This window comes from Salvelinus alpinus, chromosome 30 (genome assembly GCF_045679555.1).
Source record: "Salvelinus alpinus chromosome 30, SLU_Salpinus.1, whole genome shotgun sequence".
Lineage (NCBI taxonomy): Eukaryota > Metazoa > Chordata > Actinopteri > Salmoniformes > Salmonidae > Salvelinus > Salvelinus alpinus.
The window spans coordinates 33935600-33955840 of NC_092115.1; the positions used below are offsets into that span (position 1 = coordinate 33935600).

At 42.4% G+C, this 20241-nt stretch overlaps 2 protein-coding genes across 11 annotated transcripts in view; one reads left to right on the top strand and one right to left on the bottom strand.

Moving 5' to 3' along the window:
- The window catches only part of obscnb (obscurin, cytoskeletal calmodulin and titin-interacting RhoGEF b), a 93463-nt gene extending 86054 nt beyond the window's left edge, over positions 1 to 7409 (top strand). For 6 of the 7 annotated variants that reach the window (XM_071375929.1, XM_071375930.1, XM_071375931.1 and 3 more), the window contains 10 exons: positions 24 to 188; positions 429 to 587; positions 849 to 1026; positions 1498 to 1611; positions 1806 to 1973; positions 2316 to 2418; positions 2628 to 2757; positions 3168 to 3261; positions 3494 to 3536; positions 4180 to 7409. In XM_071375929.1, the coding sequence (XP_071232030.1) occupies positions 24 to 188; positions 429 to 587; positions 849 to 1026; positions 1498 to 1611; positions 1806 to 1973; positions 2316 to 2418; positions 2628 to 2757; positions 3168 to 3261; positions 3494 to 3536; positions 4180 to 5314 (2289 nt within the window). In that variant the 3' untranslated portion in view covers positions 5315 to 7409. The remainder of the gene's footprint in view (positions 1 to 23; positions 189 to 428; positions 588 to 848; positions 1027 to 1497; positions 1612 to 1805; positions 1974 to 2315; positions 2419 to 2627; positions 2758 to 3167; positions 3262 to 3493; positions 3537 to 4179) is intronic. The other variant, XM_071375935.1, reaches the window with a different exon arrangement.
- Positions 7410 to 10133: 2724 nt separating this feature from the next.
- LOC139559857 (guanylate kinase-like) overlaps positions 10134 to 20241 on the bottom strand; it is a 29365-nt gene continuing 19257 nt past the window's right edge. For all 4 annotated transcript variants that reach the window (XM_071376244.1, XM_071376242.1, XM_071376241.1 and 1 more), the window contains exons 2-7: positions 13186 to 13299; positions 13044 to 13085; positions 12649 to 12884; positions 12397 to 12481; positions 12214 to 12299; positions 10134 to 12055 (exon numbers count right to left, since the gene is read on the bottom strand). In XM_071376244.1, the coding sequence (XP_071232345.1) occupies positions 12020 to 12055; positions 12214 to 12299; positions 12397 to 12481; positions 12649 to 12884; positions 13044 to 13085; positions 13186 to 13297 (597 nt within the window). In that variant the 5' untranslated portion in view covers positions 13298 to 13299 and the 3' untranslated portion in view covers positions 10134 to 12019. The remainder of the gene's footprint in view (positions 12056 to 12213; positions 12300 to 12396; positions 12482 to 12648; positions 12885 to 13043; positions 13086 to 13185; positions 13300 to 20241) is intronic.

Below are 20241 nucleotides of genomic sequence, written 5' to 3' on the forward strand. Positions count from 1 at the left end.
TGTGCCCATTTTTGTGACTGTAGGAGCTGATCAGGAACAAGGCCAGGAACGGTCAGAACTGCTGCCTGCTGGAGGAGGCCTATGCCATGGTTTCATCACTGCCTCAGCGTTCAGAGAACACACACCACGTCTCCATGATAGAGAACTACCCTGCCACTCTGGATGTATTGGGGGAGCCCATCAGACAGGTAACTCATCTGGAAATAATGTCAGAGTGTCCTATTGAGGTCAGAATACCTATTTTACAAGAGAAACCTGACCAAAAGGACAGCTCCAGTAAAACCATAGACTGAATGATGCCCACTTTGGGAATTGGAGTCTTTGACTAAGGACTTACATATTAGAGCTACTGTATCAGTTGGGGCCTAAATAGTCTAATTTGGCTGGAGTCGATATGTGGTGAGTTGTGATGTTGTGTTTTGTGACAGGGACCCTTCATGATGTGGGAGGGTGCACCTGGGGTCAGGTCCTCCTCCAGAGGTCACCGTCGACACGCGTTCCTCTTCAAAAACTATGTCATCATCTGCAAATCCAAGAGAGACTCCAACACAGACACCCAGGGCTACGTCTTTAAGAACATGATGAAGGTAATATTATGTTGATTGCTCTTTCGGTGATACTTCAGATCTCTCAGCATGGCCATCCACTGAAGCAAGGCACTAAAGAAATACCATCAAATTCCAATCAGGTATTCAGGGTTGACATAGTAAAAGATTCTTGCTGGTGGAGAGAATATATCGTCGTTGTCACTCTTCCTATGACATAGAAAGGATTTACGAACAGAATAAATAAAGTCAATAATTTGTCTCGAGGATGACTACTGTTTATCGGTCTGTCTGCCTCCCTAGCTGAACAACATAGACGTGAATGAGACAGTGGAGGGTGACGACCGGGCCTTTGAGATCTGGCACGAGCGCGAGGACTCTGTCAGGAAGTACACGCTTCAGGCTCGCACCGTCATCATCAAGAACTCCTGGCTGCGAGACCTCAGGGACCTGCAGCAGCGCTACACCATGCCCGGCTGGAGTGAGTCTGACACATACTGTACATTTACTCAGATCCACCCGTCACACACACATTCACTCAGATCCACCCGACACACACACATTCACTCAGATCAATGTATATAGCCATGTTATTTTTTACTCGTCATTTTTATTTGTTATTCACGGTCACTATTTGTATTTTTTGTTACATGTTTTATCTTATCTTTAACTCTGCAATGTTGGAAAAGGACCCGTAAGTAAGCATTTCACTGTTAGTCTACAAAGCATGTTACGAATAACATTTGATTAGAGATCCACCCGACACACACAGTAGACAAACAGAGGCATAGTTTGACGACACAGCACATTGTGATCTAACATTTACCATCAAACCAGTATATTTCACAAACTATAAAATTGCATACCATTATTTGACCGGTAATTTAATCAAATGTGTCATCCCTCCACTCAGGATAGATTGATGTGTAAATTCATCCCTCTATCTGTCCAGGTATGCCTGACTTTGATGAGCTTCTGGCTGACTGCACAGCGGAGCTGGGACAGACAGTGAAACTGGCCTGCAAGGTTACTGGAATACCCAAACCTGTGGTCACCTGGTACAAGGGTAAAAGACGCATCAGCGAGACCACTGTGCATACGCAATGTGTGTGTGTGTGTGTGTGTTTGGAGTTCTAGAATATCAATGAACTACATACAGTAACATACATGACACGTTTGTTTTTCTCCACATACTGTGGTCACACTGCATTCATGTAGAAACATCTCATGTGTTAACACTGTTTCCTTCTCTGATGACAGATGGGCATGCGGTGGAGGCCGACCCTCACCACATCATCATCGAGGACCCTGACGGTTCCTGCACCCTGATCCTGGACAACATGACAGCTGATGACTCTGGACAGTACATGTGCTTCGCCACTAGCACCGCAGGCAACGCCAGCACCCTGGGGAAGATCACTGTCCAAGGTCAGTCTCCATTACAGAGGGGATATGACACTAACATTGGGCTTGAACTTGCGAAAGTGAATATAGCAGACTACTCATGAGAATCATGGATATTCATCAGAGGAGGCTGGTGGGAAGAGCTTTAGGAGGACGGGCTCATTGTAACGTCTGGAATGGAATAAATGGTTTCCATATGTTTGATGTGTTTGATACCGTTACTTTTATTCTATTCCACCCATTACAATGAGCCCGTCCTCCTATAGCTCCTCCCAGCAGCTTATAGTGAGGGATGATTGTCCAGGATGATAATTGTCATTCTTATGAGAGAAGAACACTTTTTAAGAGTGTGTGTGTGTGTTGTAGTGCCTCCTCGTTTCGTGAACAAGATGAGGAATGCTGTCTTTACCGTTGGTGAGGATGCTCAGTTCTCCTGCACCATCCAGAGCGCCCCCAGCCCCAAGATCAGGTACAGTACACCCCACCACAACCCTCTGATAGGCTCTTCAAACTGACAACTTTTTAATTACATCGGACTGTGGCATTTGTTTCTTCTTACTGCCGTCATTATGTTACTCATTCTTAATGGTTAACAAATATACATAAGATGAAGAATAAGTATTGAAATAAACCTTTTTGAGAGCTCTCAATAAACTGTTCTGTATGTTTTCTGGCCAGGTGGTTCAAGGAGGGTAGGCTGCTGACTGACCAGGAGAAGTATCAGACCTACAGTGAGTCCCGTAGTGGAGTACTGGTCCTAGTCATTAAAGGCCCTACGGAGAGAGACCTGGGACATTACGAATGTGAGGTAGGCCTATAATTCACCACACCTCAGTTAAAGAATATAGGGCCTGTTCCCCAGGCAGATAACTCCTAGTATTGGACTGAAATGTACTTTCAATAGACATTCTTAATTCAGGACTAGGCTTAATCTGGGTCCAGGAAACCATTCCATACATTTGTAAAACACTGGACTTGCAAGCCACCTCACCGGAAATGCTGCCAACCTAAGTGTATCACTTGTGAATGATCAATATAAATGAAAACCATAGAGATAAATAGTAGAAGTAACATGTAACAGTGTTGACATGCTTTTGGATGTTTTGCATCCAATGCTTTGCTCTTTCTAAAGAGGATTGTTTTCATGAGAAATGACCGTGATAAGATGAAGCCATTGGTTAAGTAACCCTAATGTATTCTCCTCCCTGCCCATCCCAGTTGTCTAATCGACTGGGCAGTGCTAGGTGTGCAGCTGATCTGTGCCTTCCTTCTGCTGTGACTAGGAGAGGAGAGCAGGCGATCACCATCGAAGGTAGGACTACTCCCTTTCATACATATACCGTGGTGCATTAGTTTAATAATTTTCCTATTTTACCAGGTACTTCAACTGTAGAGAATGTATGCTTTATGCCACAATAATTCAAAGAAAAAGACGTACCATCAGTTCATCAACAATTTAGATACTGTAGTCTTTTGTCATAAACATTAGCTAGCTATTTATTTGTCTGGCTAACTCCATAAGCCCCATCCTGCTTTCCTTGTAGTCACCGAGCAGGAGACTAAAATACCAAAGAAAACCATCATCATGTAAGTGTGACCAGCTTATGAAGCAGCCTAGAAGAAGCATGTATACTTGTGCGTATCCCCATTTGGCCTCTGCATGCATGGCCATGCAGTATTTGAACCCTGAGTGTGAGAGGGACTCAACCCCAAATATAACTTCCAAGGAGCCGGTATATTGAATGCGTAGAGTTGTCATTAATCTTTTTTTTGTGTCTAGTCGTTTTCCTTAACTCATGAACCATCGCAGGCAAAGCCTCTCATGACATGTTTGTATGAATAGACAAGACTCCATTTTGCTCTCTCTGTGTGTATGTACACGCTAATTAACACCTTGCCTATGTAGGCCTAGTGTGAAAACAGCATGCAAACAAGCTGTTCTATTCCTCACACACCTTCTCTGCTGTCTCTCTCATACCATCTGTGCTATTCCTCTCGTACCTTCTGGTCTGTCCCTCTCTCATACCCACTGTGCTGTGTCCCTGTCGTTCTGACCCTGAGCAAGGCAATTTACCCATTGTTCCCCGGGCGCCGAAGACGTGGATGTCGATTAAGGTAGCCCTCCGCACCTCTGATTCAGAGGGGTTGGGTTAAATGCGGAAGACATGTTTCATTTGAATGCATTCAGTTGTACAACTGACTAGGTATCCCCCTTTCCTTTTCCCTCCAGAGAGGAGACCATAACCACGGTGGTGAAGAACACCCGCATGAAGCGTCGTGGCGTCGTGTCTCAATCTGGGTTCAACCGCTCCCAAACCTCCACCCCAGATCTCCCCACCACCCCCACGGCCAGGCAGAGGAGGCAGGCTTCCGCCAACAGGAAGACCACCATCCCCACCCTGTATGTCACGGACCCCGAGGGGGGCGCAGGGGCCCGGGCTGCGGAGAACAAGTGGGTGGAGGTAGAGGAAATAATTGAGTACAAGGTCAACAAGTCGCCCAGGCCCTCCAGGAGAGGTGTCTCCCCAGCCGGGTCGGAGCGGGCGCACACCCCATCCTCCACCCGGCCACAGAGGTCCGCAAACCCTAACGCCAACAACAACAACAACCTGGTAGAACTGCAGAACCACGCCGAGCTGCAGGGGGCACAGCCTCTGTACTGGGACGATGAGGAGGAGGAGGATGTTGACGTGGCTGTGGATGGGTCCGAGGTCGCCCCTGGAATCAGTGGAGATGCCTACGAGGTCTCCTCGCTTCTAATTCCTAACGACCATGAACACGAAGAGGATGAGGCCTGGCTAGAGGAGCAGCAAGAGGCTTTCATCACAGAACCGGATGACGACGACAACACACCCAGGAAGCTGGAGCCTAAGATCCTGACCCAGGGCGGTCGCGTTCTCACCCTGGAGGACCTGGAGGACTACGTTCCCAGGGAGGGGGAGACCTATGGCTCCTCCAACACCCGTTCGTCACCTCCCGAGAGGCCCTGCGAGATCTCAGTTCTCCAGAGGGAGATTGGCGGCTCTGCTGTGGGCCAGCCGGTGCTGCTCAATGTAGGGAGGCCTGTGGTGATGCCTAGGGAGAGCCCCAGGCCGGGCTTCTTCAGCCGCTTTAGAGATCACCTCTCAGGAAGCATGTTCTCCCCGGCCGGCCCCCACCACAACTACCACCCCAGCGGAGGTCAGTCCAGGAGGGAGATTCCCATCCAGGTCAGCCACGCCAAGCTAGAGGTCAAGCCGTTGTACTGCTCTGAGGTGCAGAGAGTGGAGGGAGTGCAGCAGAGCTACAAAACCAAAGTCTACACGTCAGTGGGCAAGCCAGTCACTCTTCAGATTAGCAAGAATAACCCGTATCAAAACCAATAATTTAGTGTGTGAAAATAAGTAGCTGGATTAGAACCAAGCAGATTGTTGTTATTCTGTGATACATACAATAGCCCTTTTAGTCTTAAATGGGAACATTTCTAGTTAAGTGTTAAAAAGCATATTCTAACATTGCATTTTACTGCAAATGGCGAATCATTCCATTTTCAAGCAACCCGGCTAAAAGTAAAATGCAGACACAGGAAATCAGTCGTTTGGTCAGCCAGAAAGTGGATTTTAAAGGACAAACATCAAAAGGGGTTGGATATGTTAAGGCTAAATGATTTCCGAACACCATTGTATACTATCCAGCCTTCAATTTATTGCAGCCTTTCTTGCCACAGATCTGATGTACTAAAAAATACAATAATTATGAGTGTTGTAACATGGATTGACACTATTTTCAAGTTCAAAACTCCATTTCCTTTACCCTCAGGCGAGGGTAATAATTAATTATAATTATAATTTTAACTCCTTGATGTTAAACTTCTGTCCTGTAGGAGAACATCAGTGTACAGCACTATACACTAAGTGTACAAAACATTAGGAATACCTTCCTAATGTTGAGTTGCACCCCCTTTTGCCCTCAGAACAGCTTCTATTTGTCGGGGCACGGACTCAACAAGGTGTCGACAGAGTTCCTCAGGGATGCTGCCCCATGTTGGCCAAAATGCTTCCCACAGTTGTCAAGTTGGTTGGATGTCCTTTGGGTGGTGGACCATTGTTGATACACACCTGAAACTGTTGAGCGTGAAATCCAGCAGCATTGCAGTTCTTGACACTCAAACGTGTGCCTGGCACCTACTACCATACCCCGTACAAAGGTACTTAAATCTTCTGTCTTGCCCATTCACCCTCTGAATGGCACACATACACAATCCATGTCTCAGTTGTCTCAAGGCTTAGAAATCCTTCTTTAACCCGTCTCCTCCCCTTCATCTACACTGATTGACATCAATAAGGGATCAGTCTATGTCATGGTGTTCCTAATGTTTTGTACACTCAGTGTATGTCTCTCTGTTGTTTCCAGCTGAAGTTTAATGAACAAAGAATATCCACCTTGACTTGTAGCATATCAGTTTGTACATAGGCTAACTCCTGTGAAAGGAGAAACTGTTTGTGTTCTCGAACAGTAACTGACCAAACCAATGACTTCAGCAACAAAGATGGTATTGTACAGTAAAGAGCAGTCAGATTTGAAATGTTACAGAGAAGTTGTAATTCTGGAATCCAACCCAAAAAGAATACGTTTGACAAGATGATAGGAGTATAAGAGCATTGATTACTGAAGTTGCTGAATTGTGTGACACGTTGACAATGTTCTCTTAATAGCAGACACATGGATCATTGAATTGTACTTCAGATTGGGTAGTCTGTCCTCCTATGCAGAAGAAAGTCTCAAATGTTGTTAACATTTCTAAATGGTCAATTACATGTTGTGCAGAGTTGATACATTTACATGAACTGTATATCACTTGTGGTGTGGAATGATCTCGGTCTATGATTGTGTTATACAGGTCTCATATAAAAGGGTATCAATTTACTTCAGGTTATATACATCCAAAACATGGAGCCATATAGGATAATTAATCTTTTCCTGGGTCATTTGTTTTATAGAAAGCCAACTCTTCATTGTCAGTTTATTGAGAGCAATGAACAGTGGATTGACTTTAGACATTTTTAAAAGTATTTGTGATTACTTTGGAGTAAAATGTAATTAAAATATGTTTAGAAAAGTGACAGCATGATATGTATTAGCTGTTTGAAAGCTGATTTGAGTGTTCATCGGATTAACACTGTCATTTCAATCCTTTATTCGGTTCAGGTGAGAGCAGTTGCATAGTTAGGTGTGAGTCATTGATCACACTGGATTTAAGAACTTTGTTGCAATATCATGTTTTAAATAGTGAATTACTGTTTCCCAAAGTAAGAGTGTTGTTTTATTTTTGTTTTATGTTATTTTAAACATATTGTAGAAGCATTGAAATACTTGTTTGCTGTAAGAAATTCAACATAAAGCACAAATAGGGTTTGACTGCACACGTTTAGTTAATAAAAATAAATGTTGAATATACCTAAATAAATGAATTGCAACTGATGAACATGATCGGCCTGTTTTATTCACTCCTGGTGAACGTGTGGGTTGGTTTATATCAGGGTTGAACAACTCCAGTCCTCCAGGACCAGAGGGGTAGGCACACTTTTCCCCATCCCTAGCAAACACAGCTGATTAAACTAATTACATTCTAAAACTGAAGATCATGATTAGTTGATTGTTGGAGCCAGGATTGTTTGCTGGGGTTGGGGCAAAAGTGTGACACCAATCAGTACTGGAGTTGCGCATCCCAGGTTTTATATAAACAATTGGTTGGTATTCACTGAATGTAAATGTTTGTGTATTGTCTTCCTTTAGTCCAGTGGTAGGCAACCCTGGTCCTGGAGTGCTGCAGGCACTTCATGTCTTTTGATTTAACTGACCTGGAAGACCAGGTGTGTTGAATTTAGGCAATCACTGAACTGATCCATTGGCTCAGTTGTTCAGGCATAGTGCTTAGTTGGAACAAAATCCTGCAGTACTCCAGGAACAGGATTGCCTACCCCCACTCTAGTCTATATCTTCAACTAGATTGAATCTTTAAGATATAAACTCAGCAAAAAAAAGAAACGTCCCTTTTTCAGGACCCTGTCTTTCAAAGATAATTCATAAAAATCTAAATAACTTTACATATCTTCATTGTAAAGGGGTTAAAACACTGTTTCCCATGCTTGTTCAATGAACCATTAACAATTAATGAACATGCACCTGTGGAACGGTCGTTAAGAAACTAACAGCTTACAGACGGTAGGCAATTAAGGTCACAGTTATGAAGGACACTAAAGAGGCCTTTCTACTGACTATGAAAAACACCAAAAGAAAGATGCTCATCTGCGTGAATGTGCCTTAGGCATGCAGCAAGGAGGCATGAGGACTGCAGATGTGGCCAGGGCAATAAAATGTTCGTACTGTGAGACGCCTAAGAAAGCGCTACAGGGAGACAGGACGGATAGCTGATCGTCCTCGCAGTGGCAGACCATGTGTAACAACACCTGCACAGGATCGGTACATCCGAACATCACACCTGCGGGACAGGTACAGGATGGCAACAACTGCCCGAGTTACACCAGGAACGCACAATCTCTCCATCAGTGCTCAGACTGTCCGCAATAGGCTGAGAGAGGCTGGACTGAGGGCTTGTAGGCCTGTTGTAAGGCAGGTCCTCACCAGACATGACCGGCAACAACATCGCCTATGGGCACAAACCCACTGTCACTGGACCAGACAGGACTGGCAAAAACTGCTCTTCACTGACGAGTCGTGGTTTTGTCTCACCAGGGGTGATGGTCGGATTCGCGTTTATCGTCGAAAGAATGAGCGTTACACCGAGGCCTGTACTCTGGAGCGAGATCGATTTGGAGGTGGAGGGTCCGTCATGGTCTGGGGCGGTGTGTCACAGCATTATCGGACTGAGCTTGTTATTGCAGGCAACCTCAACGCTGTGCGTTACAGGGAAGACATCCTCCTCCCTCAAGTGGTACCCTTCCTGCAGGCTCATCCTGACATGACCCTCCAGCATGACAATGCCACCAGCCATAAGGCTCGTTCTGTGTGTGATTTCCTGCAAGACAGGAATGTCAGTGTTCTGCCATGGCCAGCGAAGTGCCCGGATATCAATCCCATTGAGCACGTCTGGGACCTGTTGGATCGGAGGGTGAGGGCTAGGGCCATTCCCCCCAGAAATGTCCGAGAACTTGCAGGTGCCTTGGTGGAAGAGTGGGGTAACATCTCATAGCAAGAACAAATCTGGTGCAGTCCATGAGGAGGAGATGCACTGCAGGACTTAATGCAGCTGGTGACCACACCAGATACTGACTGCTACTTTTGATTTTGACCCCCCCTCCCTCTTTGTTCAGGGACACATTATTCCATTTCTGTTCATCACGTCTGTGGAACTTCAGTTTATGTCTTAGTTGTTGAATCTTATGTTCATACAAAAATTTACACATGTTAAGTTTGCTGAAAATAAACGCAGTTGACAGTGAGGACGTTTTTTTTTTTGCTGAGTTTTGAAGTGTAGGGCTAAGAAATACTAGCTAGAATTAGGAGTCAACAATGGTAGCTCTAACTATTGATGACATATTTCAGGTCAGGTGCTTGGCCTTCAACCTGCCATAATGTTCAGCAAATCATTGGCTGTTTTCAGTTACTGATTGAAAACTGGATCACTACATGTTAGGTGAGAATTATCGGTTAATTGAATGATTAGAATATTCCGCCCTGAAACATATAATTGTATGGAAGTGATTAGAATGTATAACATCATAATCAATAAATGTGTAGTCTAGTCAGAATTAGGGTAAAGACAATATGTCTTTATGGTATTATAAACACAGACTGTCTGAGCTTGGTGCCGACCTGACTAGAGATTTGGGAGAGAACAGGGAGTATGTCTCAAGGACACTAATCTCTGGCGGCTGGGTAGCAGGACATGTGTGCGCGTCTGTTTGTATGTGTGTGTGCGTCTGTCTGTGTGCATGTGCGTCTGTGTGTGTATGGTTGTGTGAATGTGTGGGCGTGAGAAAATGTATTGTATTCTTGACTTTAGAACGTTCTCTGAATAAACTGTACTAACCTTTTGTATAAGCTGAGTGACTAATTATTATTATACCCAAGGTCTTACAAACCTCGGGAATTGGTCAGAGCTATTGATTGATTGTTATTATCATTGGGATTGGAAATTCTCTTATCACTACGTGTAGAAAATAAAAGGATATCCAGGCAATATAGTTTCATTATTTGACTTTACTACAGTTGTAAAACACATACATAAAATGTTACTAGACATACATATTTGTAAAACAAGGACTTGAAGGCTGGGTGAATTGTCAATATCTGGCCAATGTAAACAATTATACATGCAAAGCAGGGCTTCAATCTGCATCGGCGAAGTTCAGCTTTATAGCGTGATTTAAAATGAAAGGCAATGTTTCCGCTTTAGTGGAGACTGCATTCACGGTAAACGCTGCATATGTCAGCTCAATCGTAAATTACCTTAAATTCTATCAATGAATCTAACGCTTCAGCTTTAGACTGAATCAAGCCTTAAATCATTGAAAGGTTGGTTAGTGAAAAAGTCAAATGTTTCATTAAGTAATTTGTGCAAAGTAATGAATTTCATGTTCAAAGGGAGATCAAATACAAAGGACAAGCAGTGGCACAGTAGTCATGGGCCACAGTAGCCTATGTCAAATAAAAGTTACTAATGCACTCAATTTGGGTTGTGAATGGAAGTTGCCTTGTAAAACAAGGCATGTCAAACTACAAACTTAAAAGACATCAAAAGTTGCTGAGACAATGTAGCCTTTTTTAAGACCGGTTTTGTTGAATTCAATGTAGCCAGTTTCAAGTAAAGCCGATTTCTTTATTCTCCTTTAAGGACGGACACTATTTGCTCCAGTTATTTAAAATATGCCATTGATCTTTTATTCTCATTCAATTGTTTTCTGTCCAAAAGAACTCGCTGCATATTATACTACAGGTGAGATTTGTAAAATAATGATGTATACAAAACATATACAATATAAAAGTTTCACGCCTGTACAACAGTGAACAAAAATCGATCCGGGGCAAGTCGTGGTCTCAGGAAGTGCAGCTTCCTGTATAGCTGTTCTAGTGATTAACATGATTGTAAATCCTAATTGGCAATCTGTTGTTTTATTGGTAAATTAAGTAATTCTATAATTTCAATAGTATGGTAAAACCTACAGGGAAACTTCAAACATGGATTGCTTCACACACACACACAAGTTGACTAGGATCCCTAGCAAACAGCAGCTAGGCTACAGTAAGTTCCTGAGATCGGCTATGAATGTATATGAATGGATGGGGCTTCCCTGTATGACTATGCAAGGGCCAGAGTTAGCTAGTGCCCAAGCCCCTGGCATTGTGATTGGTTGTTAGCTGCTCTGTTGACAATACTGTTAGCCAACAATCCCTCTTAAAAGGAATGAAAGGCCTGGGCCTCTCCCTACTCTTTACCTTTCTGGCTATAGCTGTGGAACCGTGTTGTGGCTAATGACAACCAACGCATTTCCGTACAACCACATTTTCAGGTCAGTTCTGCTAGACAGGAACAGAACAGCAATGTTCCGAAGCTGTACTGACAGGGCTAGACTTTGGGGCAAGCCATGACATTTGCGAACATACCATACAAGTATCCACTCTTGCTGAGCACTAGGTGGAATGGGTCTTGTTATTATGGTCAGAGTGAATACAAATAGAATGCTTAGGGGCTATAATACTGGTAGATGCACAGAAGAATGACTTGGCGGCAGAAACTCCGGTGTGCAGTACTCCTTCATAGTAAAATAAAACAAGGTAGTCCCAGGTTAACCATTAATGGAGTATTTTTCTTTGTGGATCAAAATACAACAACTTTGAAGCTGACCACCAGCCAAATAAATAAATACAGCAAAATAGTTCACTTCTATCTTCCAAATATGTAAAAAGATATTCCTGCGCACTCAGAAGGCTACCATCTGTGGTTCGGGGCGAGGCAGGTTGTCTGTAGTTCCTTCCAACACCGGTATCTGACGGAATGTTCAGGATTGGAATAGGAGGGCAGCCATTTTGTAAGGAGTGGCCAGGATGGCTGTCAGGTTTCTCGTCGCTTAAGACAAGTTGTTTTTCTGAACTTTTTTGATTTCCTGAAGAAAGAAAGTAGGTTTGAGGATGACATTTTGGAGATGGTGAAAATCAACACTGACATATCTATTAATGATTTACTGACACATATCTATTATGTTAAATGGTGCATATGGCCCAGTCCATCATACCCAGCTCTGTTATGTCACTACAAACTCACCTCAATAAGGGCGTCTATCAACTTCCCATAGGCATCGTCGAGATTATCATTGACAATGACAATGTCAAATATGCCCGGTTCCTTGCCTGAAAGATCAGGGGAACCGTTTTAGACAACATCCTTCAAGAACTTCTCAACATACAACTCTGTTTTAGGCCAAAGTCTCTCCAGAATCAGACTCACTTATCTCCATGTCCACCTGAGCAGCATCTAAACGTTTCTGGAGGCTCTCCTCTGACTCAGTATTTCTGTCCCTTAAACGCTTCTCCTAAAATGCCAAAATGTCAGAGGGAGATCATCATGGGTGGGTTAGCGTTAGATCAGGAGTTACTACACTTTTATAACCATATTGTACTTATATAACCAATTATACACAAGTTAAACAAGACAAAAATGACCCTGGTACACCATTTTATATTGCCTCCTGGCTCTCACCAGTATGTTCATGGACGGAGGCTGGATCGAGATGTAGATGGGGTTGAGGTCTGTCGTCTTCACAGCCCTAACGCCCTGCATGTCGATGTCCAGGATGCAGATCAGGTTCTTGTCTTTAACGGCCTGCACCGAGGCCTTGCTCGTCCCGTACATGTTCCCCGAAAACACTGCGCTTTCAACGAACTCCCCTTTGTCGATGCTGGCCTGCATGTACTCCCTTGTAACATAATGGTAATCTGAAACAACAATTTCATGTTAAAAGGTTGGTTATTGAAAATAATAAAGACACAGGGGACAGCATAGGTCGCCCAAAGATGGTTGAAGCTAATTAAAGTGATGCAACAGGAGGATTTGGAGCACAAGTGTCTATCTTGGAGTTTAAAAACCCTACCTACCTTTGCCATTTTCTTCACCAGGACGAGGGCTCCTTGTTGTATCTAAAGGATGAGAGCACACAATTAGATATTTTATTTCTGTAACTGACACCTCCCTGACATTTTACACAGTTAACGGGGGACTGGTGCAGAGCACACTTACGCGAGACGCTGAAGCCAAACACGCCCTCGTACTCCTTGAGCAGGTTCTTGAGCAGCGTGCTCTTCCCAGCCCCTGACGGGCCACTCAGCACCACTGGCCTGGGTCCTGCCATAGCTTGGGGAGAGGAGGAGAGACAGGGTAAGATGAGAGAACACAACAGAGTCTGGAATTCCTCACTGCACAGGGTGTGGTGGTTACATCATGTCTTCATGGCATGAGTTATGTAACGAGACAAACGGTTGGAACTGGTGTCATGAGGAGAAATGGCCCGGCGCAGCAGCTGTCATTCTTGAGATTAAAAACATACCTAGGCTTATCCTTTATTCACATGATGAAACTAGTAAATCTCTAGTTGCCTTTATTCAAATAGTGGTGTAATACACCTGGTCTAAACAACACCACAAATAGGCCCAAGGGCTGAATATGACGAACCAGGTATCCTATAAAAACTGATGAATTGGTGAATCTGCAGTACACATCCTAAGCAAGACTAGTTTGACCAAATATCCCCAACACCTACAGTGGTTATCATGTCCTGTTAGGCCGTTACCACGGCACCACCATGGAACAATCTAATCGGAGAGCCTAAAATGACTCTGCTGCTTCCGATTGCAAGGCAGAAGTGATTTCAGTACAGATTTTCAGTCTGGAATGACTGTTTAAAATCTGCAATATGTAAACTTTTGGACAACCTAAACAAATTAGCATAGAAATGTGAGATCTCGATCTGTCATTCTCATTGAAAGCAAGCCTAAGAAGCGGTAAAACTGTTCTACGTGCCGATCTCATCATACTCGTAATTGTATCCGCTCTATCACACTTGTTACTCGTAAATCGGAAAACCCAGAAGTGCGCTTTAAATGCCGGTAAAGCCTATACCTCAAGTGCACTATCACTCAGAGGGCATTAGTATGTTGCTTCACGCATTCATTAATATGGTCAGTAATGCACAAGGCTGAGTACTTATTTTTACAGTGTAAAGATAGGAATACTAGAGAACATTTTACACTACACCTATTCAAACAGAGATATCAGAGGGGGCAGTTATTACACCTTGAGAAGATACAGAAAAGAAATCCTCAACAGTTTGAGCCAAATAAACAAGTTAGGACCAAAACAACATTAGAAAATTCCAATGGAAGTCAGGGGGGCTGAACTCTGATATATTACACAGGTACTTAAGGAGTGGGAGAAGGGGTTTGCTAGTTTGTTCTTAGGTAACGAAAATGTGGCATATTTTGAGGAAGATTTTTTTATAAAGACATTTTCCCTGAGAACTAAAATGGAAATCAATGTTAGAACCCACACGTATGTACAGTTGAAGTCGGAAGTTTACATACACTTGTTGGAATCATTAAAACTCATTTTCAATCACTCCACAAATTTCTTGTTAACAAACTATAGTTTTGGCAAGTCGGTTAGGACATCTACTTTGTGCATGACACAAGTAATTTTTCCAACAATTGTTTAGACCGATTATTTCACTGTATCACAATTCCAATGGGTCAGAAGTTTACATACGCTAAGTTGACTGTGCTTTTAAACAGCTTGGAAAATTCCAGAAAATAAAGTCATGGCTTTAGAAGCTTCTGATAGGCTAATTGACATCATTTGAGTCAATTGGAGGTGTACCTGTGGATGTATTTCAAGGCCTACCTTCAAACTCAGTGCCTCTTTGCTTGACATCGTGGGAAAATCTAAATAAATCAGCCAAGACCTCAGAAAATAAATACAATTGTAGACCTCCACAAGTCTGGTTCATCCTTGGGAGCAATTTCCAAATGCCTGAAGGTACCGCGTTCATCTGTACAAACAATAGTACGCAAGTATAAACACCATGGGACCACGCAGACGCCATACCGCTCAGGAAGGAGACGCGTTCTGTCTCCTAGAGATGAACGTACTTTGGTGTGAAAAGTGCAATCAATCCCAGAACAACAGCAAAGGACCTTGTGAAGATGCTGGAGGAAACAGGTACAAAAGTATCTATATCCACAGTAGTCCTATACTGACATAGCCTGAAAGGCCGCTCAGCAAGGAAGAAGCCACTTCTCCAAATCCGCCATAAAAAAGCCAGACTACAGTTTGCAACTGCACATGGGGACAAAGATTGTACTTTTTGGAGAAATGTCCTCTGGTCTGATAAAACAAATAGAACTGTTTGGTCATAATGACCATCGTTCTTTTTGGAGGAAAAGGGGGGAGGCTTGCAAGCCGAAGAACACCATCTCAACCGCGAAGCACAGGGGTGGAAACATCATGTTGTGGGGGTGCTTTGCTGCAGGAGGGACTGGTGCACTTCACAAAATAGATGGCATCATGAGGAAAGAAAATTATGTGCGAGCAAGGAGGCCTACAAACCTGACTCAGTTACACCAGCTCTGTCAGGAGGAATGGGTCAAAATTCACCTGAAACATTTGACCCAAGTTAAACAATTTAAAGGCAATACTACCAAATACTAATTGAGTGCATGTAAACTTCTGACCCACTGGGAATGTGATGAAAGAAATAAATCACTTTACTATTATTCTGACATTTCACATTCTTAAAATAAAGTGGTGATCCTAACTGATCTAAAACAGGGCATTTTTACTAGGATTAAATGTCAGGAATTGTGAAAAACTGAGTTTAAATGTATTCGGCTAAGGTGTATTTCAACTGTACACACACGAGGAGCTGTCTGTGGCAGAAGTTAAGGTGATTGACGCAGCAAACAATGGGAAAGCGTTTGGCATTGATGAACTGCCTAATGAAGTTTTAAATCTCCTTAATTAATTGATGTCCTATATGATTTTCTACACATTTGTTTTGAGTACAGTATACTGCCATCTACCTGGTATAAGTCTATAGTGAATCCCATTCCCAAATCTTCGTAAAAAGACCAGAGTGCCACTGAATTATAGGGGCATAAGTTTATTGAGTACGGTTTATAAACTATATTCATTCATTCTCAACCAATAGGCTAATGACCTTTTAGGAGAATCAAAACATTCTGGTGGAAGAACAAAATGATTTTTTTGTGTGAATCCAGAGCCTGTATAGATCATATCTTCTTGATCTGTACAATAATAAGAAATAGATTACACAAAGACTACTTTTGCATGTTTCATTGATTTCGCAAATAGGGACCTTTTAGCCTATAGTTTGTTAAAGACGGGTTGACCTTATCACGCAATCCAGTCTCTTTACAAAGTACCAATTGCTTGTGTGCGTGTTAATGAATATGGTACAGATTGGTTTCCCACATCCTCGGGTGTAAAACAAGGAGACACCTTATCACCGACTCTGCCATGTTTAGTAATGATTTGGCAAAAGAAATGCAACAGTTAAATATTGGAGTAAGATATGATGAAATGCTAAGTATCCTTTTACATGCTGATATTATTTTGATGGCAGAAACTGAACAAGACCTGAAGAACATGTTATTATGTGCAGTCAATTTGTGTAAAAAAAATAAAATAAGACTCATGATCAACCAGACAAAAACACAGAATGCATTTTAGAAAATCAGGTACTAAGAGAAGTGTTTTTCAGTTTTTTGGTGTAAACATTGAGTTTACTAGAAATGATAAATATTTGGGTCTTTTGATTGATGAACATCTTCCCTGGCCGACTCAGCAAATAGAGCTCTTGGGGGAGTTATATGAAGGAAAAAAAAAACCTCAAAGATATTGGTTATGATACGTATTCCAAACGTATTCCAAACTGTTTCAGACATGCGTGTCTCCTGTTCTGGACTATTTAGCAGGAGTGTGGGGTGCTAAGAGGCATCTCAAAAACGAACATGTCCATAACAGAGCAGTACGTAACTTTTTACGTGTCCACAAGTTTGCAACTATACTTGCAATAACTGGAGACATGGGCTGTGAGTTGAGATGGAAGGCGTGTATGGTGAGACTGGAATATGCCAACTGCCAGAATAGCTAGCGAAGTTTTTCAAATGGGATCTATCCCATAGGGGGAGCCTGGGCAACTCAAATGTCAGACCTTTTTCAACATTCTGACTGAACATCTGTACAAAAACCAAATAAAGGAAGAAGACATCAATATTATTTTAACTGTTGATACAATATGAAGAAAAAAAATGGGTGGAGGAGATTAATCATAAACCCAAATTGAGAACCTTTTGTTTGATTAAGGGTGAATTCGTGTGCGAGAGATACATTATGTATAACCTACTTAAAAGCAAGAGATCGCTATGTGCTCAGGTGAGATCAGGGATTTTGCCTCTGTGTATTGAAACAGGTGAGATCAGGGATATTGCCTCTGCGTATTGAAACAGGTGAGATCAGGGATATTGCCTCTGCGTATTGAAACAGGTGAGATCAGGGATATTGCCTCTGCGTATTGAAACAGGTGAGATCAGGGATATTGCCTCTGTGTATTGAAAACAGGTCGGTATAGAGGTGAAATTGAAGAGGAAAGACTACGTAACTATTGTGACCTTGAAGAAATAGAGAACAAAACCCATTTTACCCTCTATTTCTTCAAGTTACATAGCCCTTTCTACCACGATAAACAATTGGTCTTATTCCAGAAAGCACACCAGATATACCTGGCATTGTGTGGCTGAGTGATGAGGAGAAACTGAAATGTTTGTCCATTGTGTATTTTCTGTTTGAGGAATATTTAGATAAAACAAGAAGTGCTGCCTATAATTAAATTGTAAAAATATTTAGCGTCTATGTGGTAAATGGTACGTGTGTATATAGATTGTGTATATGCTTGTCTCCCATATGAATCTTCTTTGTGCCAGACTGGGTTCAAAAGCCTTCCATTTCATTTTTCTGTATATAGTGATAGTTATTGTTTGGATAACCTTATTTACTTTTATGTATTGATTTTTACATTTACATTTTTTCACTCTTTATGCGATGCGCAATGCAGAAAACACCGGAGGAATTATCACCACGTGAATTTATGTAACGTTTGTGTCAATTAAACCCATAAGGGATGGGTTGCCAATTGGCGATTTGACCCAAAAAAATACAAAATAAAAATCATTCATTCACACACATTGCAACCCCGACAGACGACAATGCACAATTTACTTAATTAGTCCTATTCAATTATCAACGAGATAGGCTATTTATTAGCCGGATGCATGGCTGGCTACATTTATTCCAGACAGAGATTTAGATGAAGGTAGGCTAATTCACTTGACCCATATATTGTTTCACTTGCAAGAGCAACATTCTCGCCTGACATTTGTAAATCAAGATAAACAATATACTGTAATGACCCGGCTGGGTCATAAAGGGAAAAGAGACGGACTCTAGGTGTGCAGGTCAGAACACAGGTTTATTCATAAACTGGGCTATTGTTCCGGCCACAACCCACGCCGCTAAATGCCGAACGTACACAATGTTACCCTGTCGAGTTAAGAGTCACTCTCATAGGAACAGATCAAGGCCCGAACAGAAGAGAGAGAACAATGAGACAGTAATCCCTATTTATGCATTTCCAAATCCCGCGGTATTACCCATCATACCCCCCCAACCTTTCCATCTGTCCTGACATATTTAACCCCTGCTAGTAGCCATGAGAACCATAACACACCCACAAACACAGAACACAATACCGGGTCGTTACAATACAATTGTCATTTTCAGTGGCGACCCATCATGCAGGGCTGGTGGGTTAGAGCCCCACCGGTTTTGAACCCCACCTGTTTAGCTAGGGCCATATAAAACATTGTCACCCGTTTTATAATTGTATATATTTTTTGTTGTTGCCCGTTTTGCATGTTATTTTGGCATTAATACGTGTAAAGTAAAAAATAAAATCTTTAAATTAATAAAACGCATACAAACATGGTCTCTGTTTTCCTTTCTTAAAGGCATCTGCAAAATGCAGGTGTTTCAGCCTAGCTCAGTGCTTTCTGTGGTGGTGCAGCTTCCAGCGGAAAATACGGAGCATAGGGGTTGGTAATGTTCTCTAGTGCCGTGATTGGCTCAGTGTTCTGTCACTCATGGGGACACTACGTCACTGCAAAATCTACAGGAAGAGCTCGTAAATTCAAGCCCTTTGGGTGCTGCCATAGAGTTACATTAGAAGTGCCCATCCAAGAAGGCTCAAGGTTATGGTCCACAGATAAAATGACATCAAATCACGTTAGATCTACCGCAGCTTTGATTGGACAACATACTTTCAAAATCTTAGCTAGCAGTCATCATGAATCAAGTCAACAATCTACTGGAAAATCCTTATCTATAATTTCTCTTCATATGACAAAACGTAATGTGCTCATCGGCCATAAACATTACACAACAAGTTGGAAAACACATTCAACAATGAGTGGTTTGGAAGTCATTTTCCAAGCATAAAAATTTATTGGGCCATCAAAGGTTGAATATTGGCCATGCTGTCAATCCAGAATGACTTCTGCACAGTTAAAAACTGGAGTTCAAGTGAGTTCAAGACAACTGGAAAGTGGGGAAAAAACAAGATCAGACTGGGAAAATATATTTTGAACGGTCATCCAACTCTATGTCAGGAACCCAGGCCTCTTTCTAGAGCGCTGACCTGAAGATCACTGGTGTCATGATTCAACATTGTTGTTGTCACCCCCCCCAGAGTTCCCAGTTGCCTGAAAGCACCATAACTTCAGAGAATGCCAGACTTTGATGAGATTTGCCCACAAAGGACCAATGCACCACCTTCCTGTTCAAGTGAGCACAGCAAGGTGTCCAAAAATGTATTGTATGCTGCTGCATAAATTATGTAATATGCATACTGTAGCTTAGAAAGTAGATTAATTGAAATGGATTGCCTCTTATCCGCTCGTCGTCCCCTTATGCCACAGTTCGTACATCTCAATTGTCAGTAGAAACCACATTTGTTTCGGCAAGTCTGCAATATCAGCTGTTTTTTTTATAAAGGCAGTACATGAGGCTGAATTAACTGTTTCGCTGCCAGACAAGGCTCCGCTGAAGAAAAAAGCTCTGCTGTTGGGACAACTTTAAGTAGGCCCTAACAGTTTGTGGGCAGTTAGTCCCCGTTATAGTGTAATGCATGTATTATTTAGTGCTGTGTCTTGTCTAGTGGCTTTGCTG